At 32.9% G+C, this 21,156-nt stretch overlaps 1 protein-coding gene across 4 annotated transcripts in view; it reads left to right on the top strand.

Moving 5' to 3' along the window:
• The window catches only part of FSTL5 (follistatin like 5), a 270,900-nt gene that overhangs the window by 39,004 nt on the left and 210,740 nt on the right, over window positions 1–21,156 (top strand). For all 4 annotated transcript variants that reach the window (XM_077177257.1, XM_054632789.2, XM_054632788.2 and 1 more), the window contains exon 3: window positions 4,924–4,957. In XM_077177257.1, coding sequence (XP_077033372.1) covers window positions 4,924–4,957 — 34 coding nt within the window. The remainder of the gene's footprint in view (window positions 1–4,923; window positions 4,958–21,156) is intronic.

Below are 21,156 nucleotides of genomic sequence, written 5' to 3'. Positions count from 1 at the left end.
ATAAATGGTGGCAATCTCCAAGAAGACTGGGCTGTGTATGCAGAATACCAGTTCAAGAATCCTGCTGCAAACATTAAACTAAAAAGCTTTCTGCAGTAAATAGCATTCTGACAAGAGCAAGAGGAGAATGGTTCACTTTTTGCACATTCTTTCTTCCTACCATAGTAAGCAAGGCCTTGCTTACTGCTGCTTTACAAATGTAAATGTCATTGCTTCTCCTTTGCATGCATTTCTAGTTTAAATTGCAATTGTACTGCTGTTGCTAAGAGTCTGCTGAAGTCTGATTCTATAAAACTTCTTTGAAACACAAATGTTCAGCCTAATGTCATTGATCAAATTGGGTCTGAGAATAGTTTACCAGATTGCTTTGTGCAGTATGTGTGCTTGTACTCCCTGGCTGTGACCATGCTGCTATTTCACCCATGAATAAAAGGTTTCTGTACATTCGTAACTCAGAATTCTTGTAATTAAAGTTGTTGTATTAATTTAAGTGAATATATTGTTAATTCAGCTACTATAGCTTGTACATGTTCTAACAATAATAACTATTCTGGTACCTCTCTTAACGAAATATTTTCTTTAATAAAAATTATTTCATTATTATTATTGTTATCATTATCTGTATAGTACCCCTACTGCAGAATTAGCCATAAAGATAATGAACACAAAACTGATTTTCTGTATTTTAACTATATTTTATTGTATGTCTAATGGTAACTTTTCATTATAAAATGTTAGAAAAGCAAGTAACTTTACACTCTTTTTCATCAGCTTCTGTAATTAATGGTGTATGCTTATTAAATTTTTTAAATGTTTGTCACATGTCAAGGACAATCTGCCATATGCTTTATACTAATTAGTACTTTGTTTATTTTAGGAATTTGATTAATTCAGCAGCCACTTTTTAAATAGAGCCAGCATAGCAAAGGAGGCTTTGTCTGAGTTTTCCAAAGACAAAATAAGGCTCTTCTTCTTTATCAGTAGCCAGCTCTGGCAGACTCATACCCAGATCCTCAGCGGATGATTCAGGCAGAGCCATAAGTGAGCTTCTGTATGAAATACAGTTATGTGGTTTGCCTTTTAAAAAACATAGAATTAAGTGGCATTCAGAATGCTTCTATGTGCAACATCCAAGGTTTATAAACAGTAATTACTTTTCAAAAAGGGAAAAAAACCAAACAATATTTGCATGATGTATATTTAAATGAGACTAAGAAATGAGCTTTACTTTGTCTTCAGTGGATGGTGTATTTTCTTAGTCCTAGAATATCATCTACCTTTACATATCAGCTCTGGTCTTTTTTATAAATAGCTCTTGGTAATTTAAGAGTCCCTTTGATCATCCTTCTCTACACCCCTTATTGCTAATGTGAAGTCTTCTAAATAAGAAGATACTATGCCAAACTTATTTAGCAAACATGATATTTCTGAATAATGATATCAAAATGTTTTAAGAGATGTTGATAGTGTTTGTGTATTAAGACAAAAAAATAGCACTAGAAAAGGAGCTTTTATACCTTGGAAAAATATTTGTGTATATTTAAATAAGTTTCTTTGCAGAGCCTCATTTGATTTATATTGGAAATAGTTTCTGACTTACGATTTGTAGCAATAGTAATTTTTATGGTCAACCATCTGTGATAGTTTTCAGTTCACAAACATAACAAAAAATCTGACATTGTCTCCATGAAAAGTTTACTTTAAATTCAGCCTTTTGGGCACAGGAGAGGTTTCTTTACAGTTCTAATATGTTCTGCATTGATACATTTCATCAGGCTGATACACTGTAATGCAACACAGAGCCATAAAATGCGATTCAACCTATCTGAATAATTTGTTTGGACAGTGTTAAACTCAAAAGTATTTTGCTATATTGAAGCTGATAAAAATATCCTAGAATGCAAAATGGTTGGTTCTGTTACAGATGGCACAAATCAATAGGTACCAATATGGCATTGTAGTTCACATAATCATTCTAGAAACATAGATCCAGAATGATTAAATAAATGATTATATCTATATATATATATGTGTGTGTGTGTGTGTTTGTGTGTGTATTTATATAAAATTTATTTATATATCATTTTTGATTGTTAACATGTTGGGTAGAAATATTTTGTTTATATATCATAATGCAGTACAGGAGAAAAAGAACAGAAATGTGTGTAATAGTAGTTTTATAAAGTCCTCCACACATGTGTTTATACAGAAATATGTTTTACTTAATACTGTGATGCTTGCACATTTATGTATTAGACACGTATATTGTCTAATATAAGCGGGTAAAATTTTGTTGTTTTCAGGCCAACAAGCATTAAAATCCTCGCCCACTGCACAAATGCAGATGGAAATAAATGCCATTATAAACAATTTATTCATTATGAACAATTTATTCATTATGAACCATACTGCAAATTTCAATAGTTCTTTCACCTCTCCCACATTCCAGGACCCTGAAAATTTTATTTGTTACCATGTTTCCCATGAGGATGAGCAGTTCCTATTTCCCTGAGCATCTGAAATGAATTTTTTTAAGTTACAGGTGCTTTTAACGTTGGGTGGCTAGCATAATTCATTGCTTCTCACTGATTTTCTACAGAAAATATTTCACATAATTTATCTTTCAATATTAAGGAGGAATCTGGATTTAATTCACCCTCAGTATAAACTTGTCTGCATTTTTTAACTCTGTGTTTTCTGTTGAAAAGTCTTATCTAGCAAGATTTCTCTTGACAGAAAACTATTTTCTGAGTTCAGAGATGTTGCACCTAGTCTAATCACTGGTTAATTTTGAAATAACTTGAGGCATAGAGACTTTCTATGTGAGTGCTCTTTGCTGCTACCAAGCATCTTGGCCCAAGGAATATCACACTGAGTCTGGTCTTAGATCTGTTAGGAAAGTCTTTTTTTTCTAGTTTGAATGGCAGCTCAGAACTAAAATTTGAGTGTTTTGAGAAAGTGAAGCCATGAAAATTTGCTCCAAAATCTTGAGCTGAAATTAAAGAAATAAAGATATTAGAAAATAAAAGGTCTGAAAAGATATTTTCAGTTAACGCCTCCTTTCCTTGAAATCTTAACACAGTTCAATAAAAAAACCCCTGCAATCTGTTTTTTTAAATGTTCGAATTTCATCTAAATCCTTTTGTTTCTACTCTAAACTTTGCCAAGTTTGTTGCATTCTCTTCTTCCTAAAAAGTAATTCTCATTCTAATTAGTGTTTCTCTTCTCCTTTGATATCAGTATTTGACTTTTAATGTTGCTTTCCTCCAAGGCTGCTCTGATCTAGCATCAGTTATTGGATTAAGTCTTAAGAATCTATTGCAGCTTTGTTGGCAAAAAATTCCATTCTTCTGATTTCAAATTAAAGGGAGAAAAGCCTAGTGAGTTTTGTGGAACTGAGCAGTGTCTGTGGAGCCCATAAAATTGCACTATCTGAAATGCTAACACAACTTGGCTACACCTTGACTCTAAGTCTTGGTGGTTGGTTGATATTTTAATAAGCGTAGGTTTCTTATCATTAACAAGATTCTCTGAGTTTGCACTGGCCTATTAAAGGCTAAGTTTCACTGCATGACTTCTAAGGATATATAAAATAAAAATTGCAAGCAAGTTTTCCTTTAGAAGACTTGAAGAAAGTACTAGACAGATCCTCTAAACCAAATGGTGACTGTCGTGTAAAATGAAATGCAAAAGAAATTCAGTAATACTAAAACTATTGCTTTAAATTTAGTATACCATGAAAATCAGAATGGCATAAAAATTGATTCTGGTAAATTCAGCACATCATATCCACTATTTCAGGAAATACCATTCATTTGGTTTAGGAAATACTAAAAATGTATCTAGTACATCACATTTTACTGATAATGAATTTTTTCCTTTTTTTTTTTTAACATCTTATTAGTGTTTCTAATGTAGTCATGGAGAAATTTGAAGATATATTTTCCAAATGCATACAAGTTTTAATACACTTATTTGTTTGAAAAGAAACAAGAAAAGAATCATTGACATAGATTTGTAAGATTTGTTTGCAGGGAACAACAAAAATACTGCATCACTAGCCATATTATTTATTATTTCACACAATTAAAAATATTGGAACAATATGTTTTACTTGTTTGAGGATAAGATGGCCTTATGCTCAAGTTAACATTAACTAAACATTTCCATGTCCCTGTGAATTAGAAAATATTAGTAGATAGGACATATGTATTGGTGTAGAAGTATTAACTTCTTTCTATAGATTTCTATGTACAGTCTGGATGCTTTTAAGACTAAATGAAACTGTTATGAGCACAGTAATAACAATCCTTGGTGTTTATAGGTAAAATAAAACTGCAATTAGTACTGAGGGTAATCAGCACACTCTGTTATCAAAAGCTAAAATGCTTAAAAATTTAGAAGTGTTTTGCATTTAGCCTATTCCTAATGCTATTTTTACTGGCATAAATTTATATAGTAGCAAATATTTGAAGAATTGCAATACCCAAAATAAAGAGCATTTTTTTGAGCAAATATTGTGTAAAATTGAAGTTTGAAATTTTGGGGCAGATTACTACCTTGAGTAAATTTTCATGCTTGAAAATTACATCATGGGGCAAATCTCAGTTTTACAGGGCCTTTGCAGTTGAATTATGAGCATCTCCCAAGACAGAGGTCAAGTGACAGAGACTGCATGGCCCCATTGGGTTATGTGTTCCAGCACTTAATCCCTGTCATTGTGAGAGGGGAAAAAAAAGTGAAAAACACTAGTTTAAAAATGGGTTTATATAGGACTCTTTGGGCATCAGGCAAAGTGTAGTTGATTTTACTTTGGAGCAGGATGGAGGAGGAACTACACTGTCTCATTTGGGTCATGTATGTCTATGATTTTATGATAAATAATTCTGAAATTAATACAGTTTTTTTTTCTCTTAATTGCAGCAGGAAAAGAATCATGAAAGCTCAATAAATAAAGGTAAGTGCCAATTGTTTTCAAAATGTGGACATTCTTATAATTTTCACAAAGGTAGCATTCATTTTTGGTAAAAAAAAAATCCAGATGGATTGTTTGCTAAGTATTTTAGCATTTGAAATGACAAATATATGTTTAGGAAAGGGATTGAAATTTAGAAAGTAAATGTATTAGCTACTATGTTTGGAACCCTGAGATGAACAACACTGGTTGCTGCACTCTGGATGGGATGGGTTGCACAGTTTCTCACCAAGTTCACATCCTTGACTATGGCTGGTTATTATCCTTCCATAAAACATCAGTACCATGAATTTAGCTTCTCCCTTTCCATTCAGTAGATCTGAAACTGGATGTGATTGCAATTTGTGCACAAATTAGTCATGTCTTTAATAGGTTGCCTTGCAAAGCAACCATTGTGGGTGGTCTTTGTGTACAATTTATGTTTTCACTGCACCTTACTCTGTGCCAGTGTCTAAGCACTCTCTGAAATAGAATATCCAGGTTAAAGAAACAACATTTTATCAAGAATATTAAGACTTCCAAAACTCAAATTAGATTTCACACCTTTTTTTTTTTCCAGAAGAAAGTATGTTAAGAGAGAGACCATTGAAACCTCTTCATTAGAAATTACTAAGCAAGCAATGAAAAGCAAAATTGCCAGTGGTGGCAGAGCTTGTTTGCTTGATACTTTAGTTTTTTATAGAGATAGGATATGAGATACTTTAAAAGGGAAACAAGGTGAGGATAGGAGAAAGAGCACCAGTTAAATGTTGCAAGGAGAGGAGGGAATTAAGTGACAAACCAACCTATATATTTTTTATTAGCTAAGGAAGCAATATGTAATTATATCACCCGAGTTAGCTGTTCTTAATTCAGTTATTTGTGTATCACAGTACTCATTCATCTCAATTTTCTTCCTTTCTCTCACATGGAGGATAAACACAAGCATCTAAAGCCAAGCTAAAGCTGATGGTTGATTGGAGCTGTGTCAGGACAATTGGATTGTTTATGATGATATCATAATTTACATCATCTGAACGACCTGTGGTCCTTCGGTTGAAATGTGTGGATGGGAAAAATAATTAAACCAAAAAATCCCCTTTATTTTCCACCCATTTGTGATTTATAATTTTATTTTCAGAGGTAATCCAATATAAAGGTGAATCTTCTCTAGATGTAGTGTGTGTATCCATGATATGTTGTTCAAAATGCTTTCTTGTCTGATGACTTAATACAAATTATAAAAAAGACTGTGACAACTCAGATCAGATTACAGGAATAAATTATTTGTCAATGCTAAAGGATTCTGAAATGGGCCATTTTTTGTGGATTTTTATGTTTTATGTCAGTTATTTATGATATTTGACCGTCTTTCTCACACACCCCACCCCATGCCCATTGCCAGGTGGTCATCATGGTATGTACGTGAGCAACAAGTAAAAGTAGGAACAAAGTAATGAGCTGGATGGAAGTGCCCATCTTATTCATTAGCAGCTATTTTAGTGAACTAACCAGGGAAACAATTTTCAAAAGATTGCCAAGTGTTGTCCACACCTTCCACAAAAGGAAGCCATTAAACTCTACTTGAAGGGAGATATCCATTTTCTCCAGCTAGGCAGTGATATTGGTGCTGAGCTGCACAAAATTTGTTGTGATTTTATCTGTAACATCACTTGAGGAAATATTTAACCTACAAAACTTCCTGCAAGATATGTTTGTCTCTGCCTAAACTGACAATTCAACTTGGAAGATTTCAGTGGTCTGGAAGACTAATTATGCACAGAGCAGTCTTTGAAACATATATATATCTACAGATATACTTTATTGCATAATGCTATTTTGAGGTGAGTTTATTATTGAGTTTTTTGTGGTGTTCTCTTTTCATATTCTTTGAATTTATTTGTTTTCATGTGTTCTTTATCCATGTAATTCAAAGTTTCAGGAAGATATTTTTATTTCAGTTACAGCATATAAAATCTTAAAATTCTTTCTACTTAAAATACTGGTTGGTTCAGATGAAACAGGACTAAATAAATGTTTCAGCATAAGCATTTTTGTCTTGTCAACAAGTAACTGTGGTTTGTATGCAGTACCTAAATGTTTTGTGCTCTGCATATGTTCTTCTGAGATGGGAAAATTTTCCTCAACTTCTTGGGATGGGTTTCTAACAATATTTCTTACACTCTACATATTTCAGCCGCTTCATATGGCAAAAGAGAAAAATTTTTCTGTGGTTTCTTAACAGTTCTGATGCTTTCAGAAGCAATCTTGTCCTCATAATTCAGAGGGCAAGTTCATCATTAGCAAGTGAAAAGCTGATGTCTCTGTTGTACCTTATAACTTCTGTTGAAGTCAGTAGTTCAGTATCTAATTTTTGTGAATAATTTCATTGGATTGCATTTTTAAGAGGGGAGGATATTGCAGCATAATTCAAGTCAAATGCTTTTTGACTTCAGCAGGATCAATATATTAGTATAAAGGAGCATTCTGCATCTTTTATTACATTATAAATACCTATGAATTTTCATTTTAACTAATTTATAAAAGAATTGCTATAAAATACATCTGATTCCTATTTTTATTTTAGTAAGTATGTTTTTATTGTTCTCAAGCATTTTTTTTCTCCTGATACATTTCTGAACTGTTTGTTTTTCCCATCTGTTGCTTCTGTTTTCAGCCTCTAAGTCAGTCACACCAGAATAGAAGCCAATACTCAAACACCCCCTATTCTGACACTAGTCCCATCTCTTTCTGATCTGTGATATTCTTTTTCCTGTTTTACTTAACAGGTAACAGATCTTTTTGTATGCTGCTTGAGAAAAGCAACGCTACTTTTATGTAAAACACTACGTTAATCTTTTACAGTTTTAATGTATGTTGGCAAACTTCCTTATTCTTCTGAGAATTTTTTTTATGTGAAAATGATTATCACCTGGGCAAAATACAAATGAAATTAGTTTTATAATACTTCTGTGATGTGAAAGAAATAACAAGGCAATTACCAACCAAACCTTGCTAACTTTTAATTGCTAGCTTGAAGTCCCATTTGACCTTCCTTACCTTTGTTTTCCAGTGTTAACTCCTTCAGACAAAAGAATGTTTTGTTTCCAAACCTGTAGTGGAAGATAAAATAGAAAGTTTTTGTGATGATTTGGAAGCATCAGAAATTTTGTTACATTTAAGCAATATGCAGAATTTTCTTCCCAGCCTATGTTTGACTTTGGAGACACTATTGTGCTTTTAATAAATAACGTTATAAACTTTAAAGTAGAAATAGTTTCTGACAATATTATTCTGAAAAAATTTTACTTCTGAAGTACCAGAAGGTTGACCCATTTTAACTATTTGCCAAATCTTAAAGGCATCTCAATTCCTTTTCACAGAAAAAACACTGGAACACAGGAAATGATGAGACACAAAAATATTTGTTAACTGGTAGCATTTCAGATCAGTCCCTAAGCTTAGTAATAGTTTGAATTACAGTACAATAATTTTTTTTTTGTTGAGAATTAAAAAAAAATATTTCAGAATAGAGAAACAATGCATAATATATTCCTAAAAAGCCACCAGCAAAATCAGAAAAATGTCTGAATTTAGGCCAAGAGTAAGGTAGTTGTTGTGTTGATATTGAGCAATGATACAATAGTGTAACTTTGCCTAATACTTCTAGCAACTTAAAGAACACCTTTAGAAAGATAGAAAAAGTGCTCCACCTAAGATTTGGAAAATATACACTTTTCATAACATTTTCAAAGTGTGCATGCAAATAATTTTAATGATATTAATTTGAAGAATTTTTTACTTTAGTTAAGAGCACCTGTCGAGGTGTAGCATACCAGCTGTATAGGATGTTTTAAAATGTTTGCTAGCTACTATTGATATGAGCTTTGAACATCACTAACACTCAAAATTCAACCATTTAGAGAATTTTGACAGACATAATTTTAATTACAACTTGAGTTTCTAATTGTACTCAATACTTCTCACTTTATGCTTACCTTAATAATCTGAATGTAATACCATTATTGACTCACAAATTAGTTTCAAAAACATAATTATCTATGATTATGAACATATTGCTTGACTCCTCTGATATCATTAACAAACATCTGTTCCTTTTTTTAATCTTTAGCTATCAAAATTAGAGAGGAAATCATATAGGCATCACCTGCATATCTTACTTGCTTTTTCCTCTTTAAATAGTTAGCGTACCTTCACAACATTCCTGGTCTTTTCTGAAATCTCAGATTGGTGTAATCTTTTTCTATGCACTCATGAATGTAAGACAAGAAGAAATGGAAAAAAGCCTAAGAAATTTTAAAATTTAGGGTATTTAAGGGACAAAATCAGTAAGGCCTTATTTGAATAATAACTTGTAAAGGGGAAATTGTGTCTGGAGATACTCTCAAATGCCAGTGGGTAAACAAACTGTTGGATCTATTCTGCAATATGTCTGTCTGTTATTAGTTATTACTTTTGGTAATGGACAAAGCTATGCATGTTCTGATGCAGAATACATGATACCATCGTCCTTTTTCATGCTAAAACCATTAACTGTGGCAAAAAATACAGTTCATTACATTCTGTAATGTATCCAGTGATTCAGTTTGTCTACTCAAGCATCATTAAAAATAGTATAATAATTAGAATAATATTATATTAATATAATAAGTATAAACATTATACTATAATATTGTATGTAATAATGTATGATAGATTAATAATATAATTATTATATTAAAATAATGGAACAAATTATTCTTAATTTGTTTTTCAACAGACCTCTATTAATTCTGTGTGGTTAGAATCTGAACTGCAATCCTCCTGGACTGAACTGACAAATGTTTTAGGTTGTTATGCTCTGGTAGCTTCTATACTAGATCAGTACATTTCAGAAAAAAATGTAGTATTTTAGAGAATATGTGTAGCAGCAAAAGGTTGGTAAATTTTTGTCCAATCTGACCTATGGTTTTTGTTCTGGAGTTCTTTTCTTTGTCATTATGTTCTAATTTACCTGTGTGAATAAACTTTGAAGAGTTGTATGAGGATTTTTGAATTAAGTGTGCCAAATCCCATCCCCTTTTCCTGTTCCATTCTCCTCCAAGGCCTGGTCAACTGAAACTCAAATCTCTTTGTTACTTAAGAATTGTCATAAGAAATGGAGTTCTGTTTTGCACCTGAATAATTCTCTTTTCCCTTTCTTACAAAACATCTACAGACATAGTGTTATTAACTGAATGCTTTGGAGTGTTCTTTCTTTATTATTATATTGGAATGGCTTTACCATGATTAACATTTATAGAAATTACAATGATAAGGTCTGAATCAGTTCAGATTATGAAATGCATTTAAAATAAACAAATGTATGCATGTGTGAAAATAATTTTAGTGTAACAGTTAATCTTAGAGTTTATTTTTCAGCATACTTGAAGCTCATTTTTAGAAAGTAAAGTGTGTAAATCAGTGTCAGATATCAGTTCTAGGTAGTATCTTTGGTAACAGTGTAATTACCTGACACAGAAAGTATACACCCAGAGCAAGGTCTCTACTGTATATAGAGATTTATGAAAATGTTTTATTTCTTTTAAGCAAAGCAATATTTTACAGTGCTGAAATCCAATTTTGATATCTATCTGTCCATACAGCACAGTATTTGTACATTAACTTGGTCAGACTTGCTACCACTGTAATGCCATGGACATAAACAGTGTAAACTGCACAAATATGGCCTCACCAGTTGTTATCTTGAGGTAAACATAAACACACTTTATCTTTGTCAAGAAATTAATTAAAAAGGCTAAAGTAATAACAAGTGAATACAACATGGTGCATATATTTTACAAAATTGCAGCATTTACCTTAAGATAAATTCTAGACCTACATTCCATACTAGTGAAAAATTGTCTGCAGTTTTATTGTGTTAGTGTCAGGGGAGGAACAGTATCACATGGAGTTTCTTGAGTGTTTTCTTACAAATTATGTCTGCATTTTCACAGAGGAGTTATTTCCATCTTTATATTGCTTGGCTGCAATGTTTCCAAGTCCATTTTTGCTCTGAGACTAAAAAAGAAATTTTTAATTATGCAAAAATTCACGGCTGTCAGTGTATATTTGAAAAATCAATTGGTATAATCAGATGCATCTTTAATTTTTGTTAAATGCATATCCATTATTTCCACTTTTATCCATTATTTCTACTTTCCATTGCCACTTTTTAAAACTATGTGGCTCTTTTAAAACCACTTTTTAAAACATATATTCTGATAATGATTACAGAGATAATTAGTGATACTTATTATGTATAATTTATATAAAAATGATCCTATATATGTTATGTAACAGTGTATATATAATGATAGTGGAGAAAATATGAAAGCAAAAATATTCTACAACTGTGTCTATTGCATACATAAAAGGATGAAATTCTTCGTGCCTGACTTGTTAGCAGCTTTAAGAGTTATACATACAAATAATTTCTTTCTTCTCTGGATTTTCTTTACAGCAGGAAAATGTACATCTGAGTTTGGTTTTCTTCTCATATGTAATATTCATGACATTCAGAAATTTGGAAGGGAAAAATATGGTCTGTGTCAAAATCCCATACAAGAACTCTTCTCCAATATGAATATCTATTCCAACAAGAGATGCAATGGTTATTTCCTCATGTAGTAGGATAATAGAGCTAACATAAGAGATTGGTATCCCTGTTTTGTTTTTTGTAAAACATTCATCTGTGTCCTCCTAAAATTTAAGTCGCATTCTGTTAAATTATTAAATCTACTTCAAAGCAGACATTGTGAACTTGACAAGAGAGAATAAGTTCAGTGGTATTCATGAAGTTTCTCTCCGTAGTGCACAAACATTTAACTTGAACAGATACAGTGGAGAAGAGATTCAGCACTGGCAGGGGAGGGGAGTGCTGAATACTGACTGGAATACATATTCATTCCTATTAAGACCTTACTATCTTAAAAGAAGTCACTCAGAGGATGAATGTAACAATTTTGGTTATTTAAATTTAAATGCATTGGTAGTCTGAATTTTAATGTTGTGTGACCCACAAAAGACTTTGAATAGCAATACAGTTTGATTTTTTTTTTTAACTTCCATATAAGTGTAGCTACTGTTTAACTTGAATGTTATAGTGAAAATGTTTTGGGTAATTTCTTGTGTTGTTTCAGGAGTAGGCTGAGAAGAGCTAATTAATGTGACTTGACTTTAAGTTAGTCTATTCTTTTATTATTAATAATGTTGAGGTTTTAAAGTAAAAAATTAATGCTAAAAGCTTTGTAGTTTTATATATTTAGATTCTTTTTTGTGCTTAAGACAATGTGTATTTTCAATAATGGCTTTCATTTACCTCTTTCATCCTGAAAGTGGTACATGAACCACAGATGGCTATATGAGGTAATTTGAATTAACTCTTGAGCACTGAAGGTTTGCACTAAATTCACAGAAAAAGTATTCTTGGGTTCTTTAATACAGATATATATATACAGTAGTGCAGTTTGTAGTCTATGCATGTCTGTAGGCTATGCATGCCATGTTTCTCACATGTAGTGAATATTCCTTTGATTATGCTAACAATGGAAATCTAAATGTAAAATGGGTCATTTCCTGTGAAGCTTAGCTGGTTTAAAGTATTATCTACCTTTTCTGTGTACTCTATGCCTTTGCAGAGCCTTCATTCTCAGAATGAAGAGCAAAATATGATTTGTGTCAGCACCACAGATAGCTTAGTTCAGTTTGGCATATAATAGCCATGTGGAGCAGGCAGTTTCACACTATTTGTGATGTAGCAGGGAATTATTATGACCAAAAAGAAACAAATGAGAATGATAGAAAGTGCAGCTCACATTTTGTATAACAGACTGCTGAAGCAAAATAATCTTCCTATCTGAACAACTTGAAGTTTTCCTTTTAGAAGAGATTTTCAAAAAGCAAAATGGGTGTCAGAAACTGTCCTAATGCTATTAAATGAAAAACTTGTGGTTTAGTTGTAAATAAAAAGTATACCGTGTAATAGCTAAAAATATATATTAGAATTTGTACTAGAAGAAAGCAACTTTTGTTATTGTGGTTTATTTGCCTGTAGCATAACCTTTGCTTTATCAGTAGATCTCAGTATTATCTCCATCTTTATATAAAATAGTCTGCTCTGATACCTCGTTACTGCACAGAAAGGAGACTATGGTATTTATATCACTGGAAAAGATATACACAGAGATAATTTTTTAACTCCACAGAGATCTTTACATGCTCTAGAATAATTTTTTTAGATATGAATTTAAAATCCAATGTAGGCTGTAGTTCAATTATGTGGAGGGATAGAATGTAAGAAAATAAAGATAGTGCAGAAGGCAGTCTCACACCTGAGGAGTTGCAGCTGTACCAATCACCAAAGATTAGGAACAGCCCTGCCCTTAATAGGCCAGAGCTGTGTCCAATAAGAAGATGAGTGCTACAAAAGAGTGGGTTAGGTGGGTGAGGAGAGAGCTGGAGTTTGTTGGCTGTGCTGTGAAGAGATGCCCATGAGAAATCACCCAGAAGGTATGGAACTTTTGGAATAAGATGACAACACAATTAGACTATTCATAGAAGTATTTAAAGTTGAGAAAGGGTTGTCATGAAAGAAAAAGTGGAGTTGAGGAGGAATACATAGCATTCAGAAGCAAAAGATCTGAATAAATACTGGTATTTCAAAAATAAATTCTATTTTAATTTACTTTTTTTTCAATAAATACCTGTAAATGGGTATCCTTTTGATTCAGGTGTGAGGCCACTGGTTTTAATTGCATATTTATAACACTGATTGCTATCAACATAACTTGCATATAGGTTTTCTGTGCTGTTTATAGGCCATAAACTTTTAAGAACGCTTATGTAGAAAAAATCTCATGCATTTGTGTTACATAGAAGAAATTTTGATACTCATGCCATCTTAAACAGAAATAATTTTTGCATTCATATAGTTTTCATCAGAATGCTATTGATTATGCATGAGAAACATATTTTCTCCTATAAAAGAAGTCTTGCAAGCAACTTATTGGACAATCAGAACTTAGAAAAACTTGAAAAATGAGTCTGTTGAACACAATTTCCACCTCAAATCTCACTCCCAGTTATTGCAGCACTGTGGATCATTCAGATGCTGGTTGAGACAATTGCAATATTCATTTTTTTGCCTTTGTCTTTGAATAGCAAGGGTTGATATGTTTCATTATCATTAAGGTCGTGTTCTGGTTTACTCCAAGCATGCTCTTTTGTCACTTGCCTTAGACACCAGAACATGATTGATGGTGTCAGATCCTGTTAAGGTTTACATCATAACTGAAAGTAGGTGTTACAGTGGAGTGCAAATTACAGGCTGCTAAAGTGCCTGTCACTAACAATTATGGTGGGGCAGTATAAAATTTCTCATTTGTTTCCAAAGGTCAGATTAATAAAGCTGTGTGGCACATTATCATAAAGGGTGGACCCAGCTGTCTGTTTAGATTATGCTTAGGAGTCTAGTGTTTCTAAGGAAACTTTGCAAGGAATCAATGCATCCATTTTAACTAGCAGTTTAAATGTGGGTAATTATTATATCTTCTTGTGAAGGGATCCAAACCAGAGGTTGCAGTCTGTCCTGGGCTGGCTATATGCTGTTTGTATGTCCTGTTGTCCTGCCAACCCAGGACACAGTCACTCAAATGTCTTTCTGCTTCTCAATTCAGATATGTATATTTATTTTTTTTTCCATATATATATATATATATATATACTTTTTTTATAAATTTCTTTTTTAATCCTCAAATTTAAAGTGACTCCCCAAGACCTGAAAAGCTAATTCCTTAGATGAATGAGCTGTAAATTAAAATTCATCAAATAATAAAAACAGGCCTACTCATGTATATTTCTACGTAACACAAATTAGAACAACAAGGAACTTAGCTATTTAAAGAAAATATTTTAATTCTATTAAACAATTAATATATATTTTATAGCTTAAAAATTAGTTCAAGAGATTAAAATGAAAAATTATGTTTCTATTGTTGCTATTCAAATGATTAGTACAAAGAGCATACAAAATTCTTTGATTATGCAATTGTGTACATCTTTAGCAAATGAATACAGCTTTCTAGCCTTTCTTCCTAATAATACAATTTCTGGTCATTTTTCAAATTAGCTTTTTTAATATTTGCTGAAATGTAAAAATTAATTTTCTATTATTATAAAAAGTGGTGGTTTGGATTTGTTTTCTTTTCTTTAAATATACATAACAGCATCCTGGGAGGAAAAAAATGAGACTTCTGATTTGGCAAGAGGTTGGCAGTAGAGTGACTGAGATTTAGATCTGAATGTCCTACTGAAGGAATTAATGTTTTAGATTGAATTTAATTTAATCATAAGCAAGTATAGAGAATGACTCTAGTGTTAGTGTATAGAGAGTGACTCTAGAATTACTCCAGTGATCAGAAAATATTTTTAAGTAAAACTCAAGTTTTTCCTAGCAGAATGGGATACTTTAAAAGCATGTTGATAGAAATGCTTGAAAAAAGTGTGGAACTCCTGAAATGAAAAGCTAGGTAGATGATGATTATTTTAAACAAGAGGCAGCACTCCTTGCATGCTGCAAGACATTTCTTCATGTGCAGTTTTCTCCTCTTTGTATGAATTAATATGATATTAAAAAATGCTATGTGTGATTGTGTGCAAAAAATGAAGTAAGAATTGAATGAAACATCTTTCAGGAGCAATTTCCCTGGTTCTGTGAAACTAAGCAGGACGTTTGGTGCTTTACCTGTACACAAATTTATTTGAGTTTATGCCAAGTAATGCATAATGGAAGAAAACCCTCAGGAAATTGCCTGAAAGAGATGATACAAGGAGTCACTCAGCTTCTCCTTTAAATTGAAGCAGGACTTCTCTTATCTGGAAGACTAATTTAAGGTGTTTTGTTTTAGGGCAAGGGTTATGGGTTATGATAATGCGCTCTGGTTTTTTTTCCTTTACATACCTGTGTAAATATAACTTTATTTGTGCAGCCATGGCCTGGATCATTTTCTCTAAAGCCTTCTTTTTCCATGTTCTTTCCCACCTGTGCCCCTTTTTGCATAAGCTCTGTCTCCCTTTTTCATACCAGCCATTCATATCTTTCAAGATTTGGCATGTCAGAAAGTAATCTGTGTTCTCTGGGGGAGAATATGTGCAAGGCTTAAAGTGCAACCTCCATTGAATATTGAAGGGTAGGATATGCCTTTGAACTTTCAGAGGTTTTTTTAGAGATTAAGTATTTGAAGTAACTTCTGTCGTTCTTCATAGTCATAGGGCACATAATTTTCAGTTTCAGATTCTGAAAAGGAGTGAACTTTATGGGTCTGACTGAAAACAGACCATAATTCACAGTTAAGGTGAACATTCAGATTGGATCAAGTCTTTACAAGCTTATTTTTTGTAAATTGACCTATTCTTTCATCACCTTGGAGGGCCTGATGAATCCTCCAGAAGTAATTGTATTTTATTAATTAATATGGGTTCAAATGTTTTCTAATTTTTAAAATGTTATCTGAAATCATAATAGAGTAAGTTTTGACTGATTCTTCAAGACTTTTTAAGTTTATATGATGTATAGATAACTGTCAGAAAAAGTTTGTCTTTCAAAATTGTAGTAGTTGACAATAAGGTTTGCCAGATTTTGTTTTGCTCAGCGATGGAAAGGATTATCCATATGGTATCATTGCAATGACAGCAACAAACTGTAATTCTTTGTGGCCCTGCCTAACTACCTAAAGCAAAGCCTTTGGCTGTTTAGACAACAGTTATTGATCAAAAAGCTGTTTATCAGAATTTCCAGCCTGGAAAAGAAACACAGTGGGATAGATTTTTGTCCATGCACTTATCAGAATTTTCTTGCACGGGGGTTGATTAAAAGGTAAGTCCACAGCTGATAAAGTAATGGCTGATGGTTGGTTAAATAATCTGAGAGATTTGACATGAGTGGTTGCACATCTAAATACCATTCTGTAAGCAAGTGTCTTTGTATTCAATGGCAACGTGACAGAGTGAGATTCTTTCTTCTCTTTGTGCTCTCACTGGACTTTGCAGCAAATGTAGAATTTATTTGCATGTATGATACCCAGGCTATAAGTTTTTGTTTCTCTAGCATTTGGTCTCCTGTCTAGACCTAAGCATAGGCTTAGATTGCTATGCTGGCAGGATATCAAAACACAAATTCTCAGTAATAAGGTTCAAATTATTCTTCATTTAAATTATGGACAAAACCCACATATACATTTGGGAGTGCTGGCCCACTAGCAATAATCAGTCAAATCTTGATGTTTTCATTCTTTTAAAAGACTATAAAAATCTATGGCAGCGTTACTTTAATGGAAGTTTAAGAAAGCATTTCATTATCTCAGAAATAAATAAAACCAAGAATATTTAAACAAGCATTTTTCTTAGCTTTTTCAAATCCTGCATAGAGCTGATTAAATTAAGGCTCTCAGAAGGAAAGGAAGATTAGAGAATTTTAGCAAAGAGAAAGGCATAGAAAATTGCCATTTGTATTATAAGTGCCACCAACTTTCTAATAAGCACACATTGATTCTTCCTCATAAAATGTAAAAGCTGTGATTTGTAGTCTTAAGGTCAATTATCCACTAAAAATGCATTACAAATGGAGGAAAAAACCCAATAAAAACATTATTGTATCAGAATCATAATTTTTGTGCTCAAAGGATCATATATGTAGGTTGCACTGTGGTTTAATTAGCAGTAATCTGACCTTCTTTTCCCATAAACATTGAAAAATCTTATTACTCTTCATAATTGTAACTGGCATCTCAAAAGCAGTACTTAGAGTTAGGAGTATCATAAATGAAGTACAATGACAGAAGTAAAACAGAATGATGAAAGCCAAAGATACAAATATAAAGCTATTTATATTGCCTAAACATAGTCTTTCTAAGCTGATTCAACATACTCCTGTGTAAATATATATTAGTAAACTTATATAAGTTCATCTGTATGTTCAGAGATGTACAGATAAAATGTCAGGAAAGACATACAGTTAATAATGTGTAGAAAGAGGATCTCAGAACAGAAATCAGAATCTAGGAAAAAAGGATTTCTTGTGAGTCTTTAATAGCCTTTAAATACACATTTTAGACAGCCATTTTGAGGTATCATGTCATCTATATCAAGTGTAATAAAAGCAGCAGGAAATGCTGGACGTTTTCCCATTCATTTATTTCCACTTCAAATTAAAGTATGGGATTAGGCAAGACTTGCAAGTGTGATGTAGTTCAAGATTAAACATACAAACTCAAATGTACGGTATTGTAGATATTTCTTCTTTTAAATTTGGGGTTTTATAGCATGTTTGGGGAGGTTTTTGGTGAAGCATGTCATGTGACTCTGTGTGACTGTATGCACTCATTCTGGATGAATGCCTTTAGGGCATTAGCATTTTTCATAGGTCTGTGTTCTAACACACTTGCTGGGCACACTGATTGCTGAATTTGCAGGGTGTGTGACCTTTTATCCCCTCTCCTTGCTTATTAAGAAAAGAAGTCTTTTTATGTTCCCACTGATCTTAATAAGCAGTCAGCTGCAAATGGCATTTCTTCCTTTCCTTGTCTCTCTGGAGAGGTAATATGAGACATGAAACCTGTTTACTTTCTTTCAGGCTCTTCTGTACTGACTGAGATTGCCCTTTTCCACATGTCTGCTTTATTCTTGCAGTTGTGGCAAACGCTCAGAGTTTAGGGGAATCATAAATGCAAGCAAGCTAGAGGCTTGCCATGCAGAGCATGAAGGTCAGCACTGTTTCCCACACTGGGATTGCTGTGTCTCATCAGGCACCTTAGCAATCTGATCTAGTTGCTATCAGAAAAGTCAATATTTGCATTTTGTTGAATATGCATGCCCACCAATGTTTGGAGAAAGGGTTATTTGGTATCTGTGCTTGTGTGATTATCTTGTTTGCATTCACAAGATACTATCTGCAAATCCTCTAATGATTCAAAGACAACGTTGTATTGAAGTTATTTCATTATTAGGATTAATTCATTGCTATTCTAAATTAAACTGGCTTAGTGTTTTTGTTCTTTAGTTTCAGATAGGGCACTGGAAGGACAACTTGAAGAAAAGTGTCAAAAAATGCTTTAACTCATTGAATGTTAAGTGTACACAGAGAAGCTGTTATAGTTCATGTTATGTTTGCATATCACTTTTTAAAGAACTTTTGAATCATGCTGGTTGCTGAAAAACATTGGTTTCCCTGCAAACAGTAGTGCAAAATAGATTGATGATTTTTAAATGGCCTAAAATTAATAGATGGAATTAAAAAAAGGCCCCTAATTTGAATATGAGGATTTTTTTAACTTGTGTGCAATCACCTTTTGCAGGCCATAGAGTAAAAAACATTCTCTACTGATAGATTTTTATATACATATATTAAATTTGATTGACTTCAGTGGGATTCTGCAGGTGCACTTGATTTTGATGGCAGACAGAGATGTAAACCAGAGCATATAATTCTGAAAGAATTAAAATGCAGGAAAAAATCCTTTTCAGTACTATCAAAGCATCTTAGCAATACATTTATAAAATTTCTCCTTTATGCTTTGGGAAATATTGGGCAGAGGTCAGTCATTTAGAAATTTGTATCTCTTTTCAGAATGATTCAGCTCATGAAAATGCTCTTACTTTCTTCACACAGAAAAATTCTAAATTCATTAAGTTGAGGTAGAAGAGGTGTGTTGTACTTAGCAAAAAGAGGGACCAGGAAGATCCTGAAATCTTCCAACAGCAGATGGAAACAATTTATTGCTTATTATTAAACATTTTAAGGTTTTCTTTTGATGGGAATACCCCTCTGTTAAACATTGACTAGCCAATTTAATTGTGCCTCTGCTCATCGAAGACAGAGCTGGACCTTAGAGCAACCAGGAAAGTGTTTTAAGGGAATAAGAGAGAGACCTGGCCATTTCTTCTGGCACCATTCTCGAAGTAAGAGAGAAAAGCTGGATACCAGTGTACCAATTTAGTTAATTGTGTTAATTTTTCTCAATTGTGTCTCAATTTTTCCTTCATCTTCGACTCAGGACTTGTGAGCTTTAGTGAGGTTTTCTTTGAGTGGGTGAATCACATTATGCATACAAGGAAAGCTAGCAGACAACTATTTATTCTGTCCTGAATGTTTTCTAACTTGAGATGGTGTGGAGGCCCAGAGAAGCTGAGTCAAGTTGTAGGGTGGACTGTGGTAATGCTACTTTGTGAAATGTAAGATTTTCCACTTAAAAAATAGAGAGAAAAGCTCTTCTATACTCAGTGAGCAGGAGAACCTAGGGGCTAAATAGGTTGTTCTTTTCTAATTAAAAATAACTAAGAGCAGTTTATCAGCCACAATATACAACAGCACAAGCTGCAAGAATAATGTTAAGTTTAGAACTGTCTATAGAATGTACATCCTCTAATTTGAAGGAGTACTCATGCCATGATAATATTTGGTTCTATCAGAGTTATGGAGCACATCGTAATACAGCCAGCTACTGAAAATTACCTTTATTTGCAGTATCTGTATGTCATCAGTTATTATTGTTTTCTTTTATTCCCAAGAACTCTGTGGGAGAAGCTAGGCCTTGCAGAAGCAGGAGCTGAAGTTCATATTGCATGAAATGAATTTGTTAGAGCCTGTAGTCTGTTAGCCTTTCCACAAAGATTCATGACCAAGAGCTTGAAATATACATTATATTCGTTTCAATGCCAGTGCTTATGTATTGACTTCGGAAACTTTGTCATGTCATGTGTAAAACAGAAACTGAAAGCCAGTTTCACAATAAAAAATCAGAAATATTTTAAATAAGGAGAATTTTTCCACCCAGCTTTACAAAGCACACAGAAATTCCTTAAATTTGGTGCATTCCTCTCATAACTATTTTCTCATTAGTAATTAATCCATAGTTTCATAATATTTGTTTTCATGTGGATACTGTTCGATTGATTCTGTTTTGTTGTCCCAAGAGCAGGAGAACAGGATATGTCTTATTCTTTTTTTGTTCACCTTTTACATTTTGCATGTTTTTCTGCAGTTAGAAAGAATGTCATCTTGAACAATATCAAACTGATTTTTTTTGCCTGTTGGGTCAAAAATGTTTGGCTACCCCTATACTAAATAAATAAGCAGCAAATGATAAATAATGGAGCAGTCATTTTCT

Source organism: Agelaius phoeniceus, chromosome 4, assembly GCF_051311805.1.
Source record: "Agelaius phoeniceus isolate bAgePho1 chromosome 4, bAgePho1.hap1, whole genome shotgun sequence".
In the NCBI taxonomy this organism is placed as follows: domain Eukaryota; kingdom Metazoa; phylum Chordata; class Aves; order Passeriformes; family Icteridae; genus Agelaius; species Agelaius phoeniceus.
Note: the sequence above shows the minus strand (reverse complement) of the source record. Positions and strands in the feature narration are given on the sequence as shown.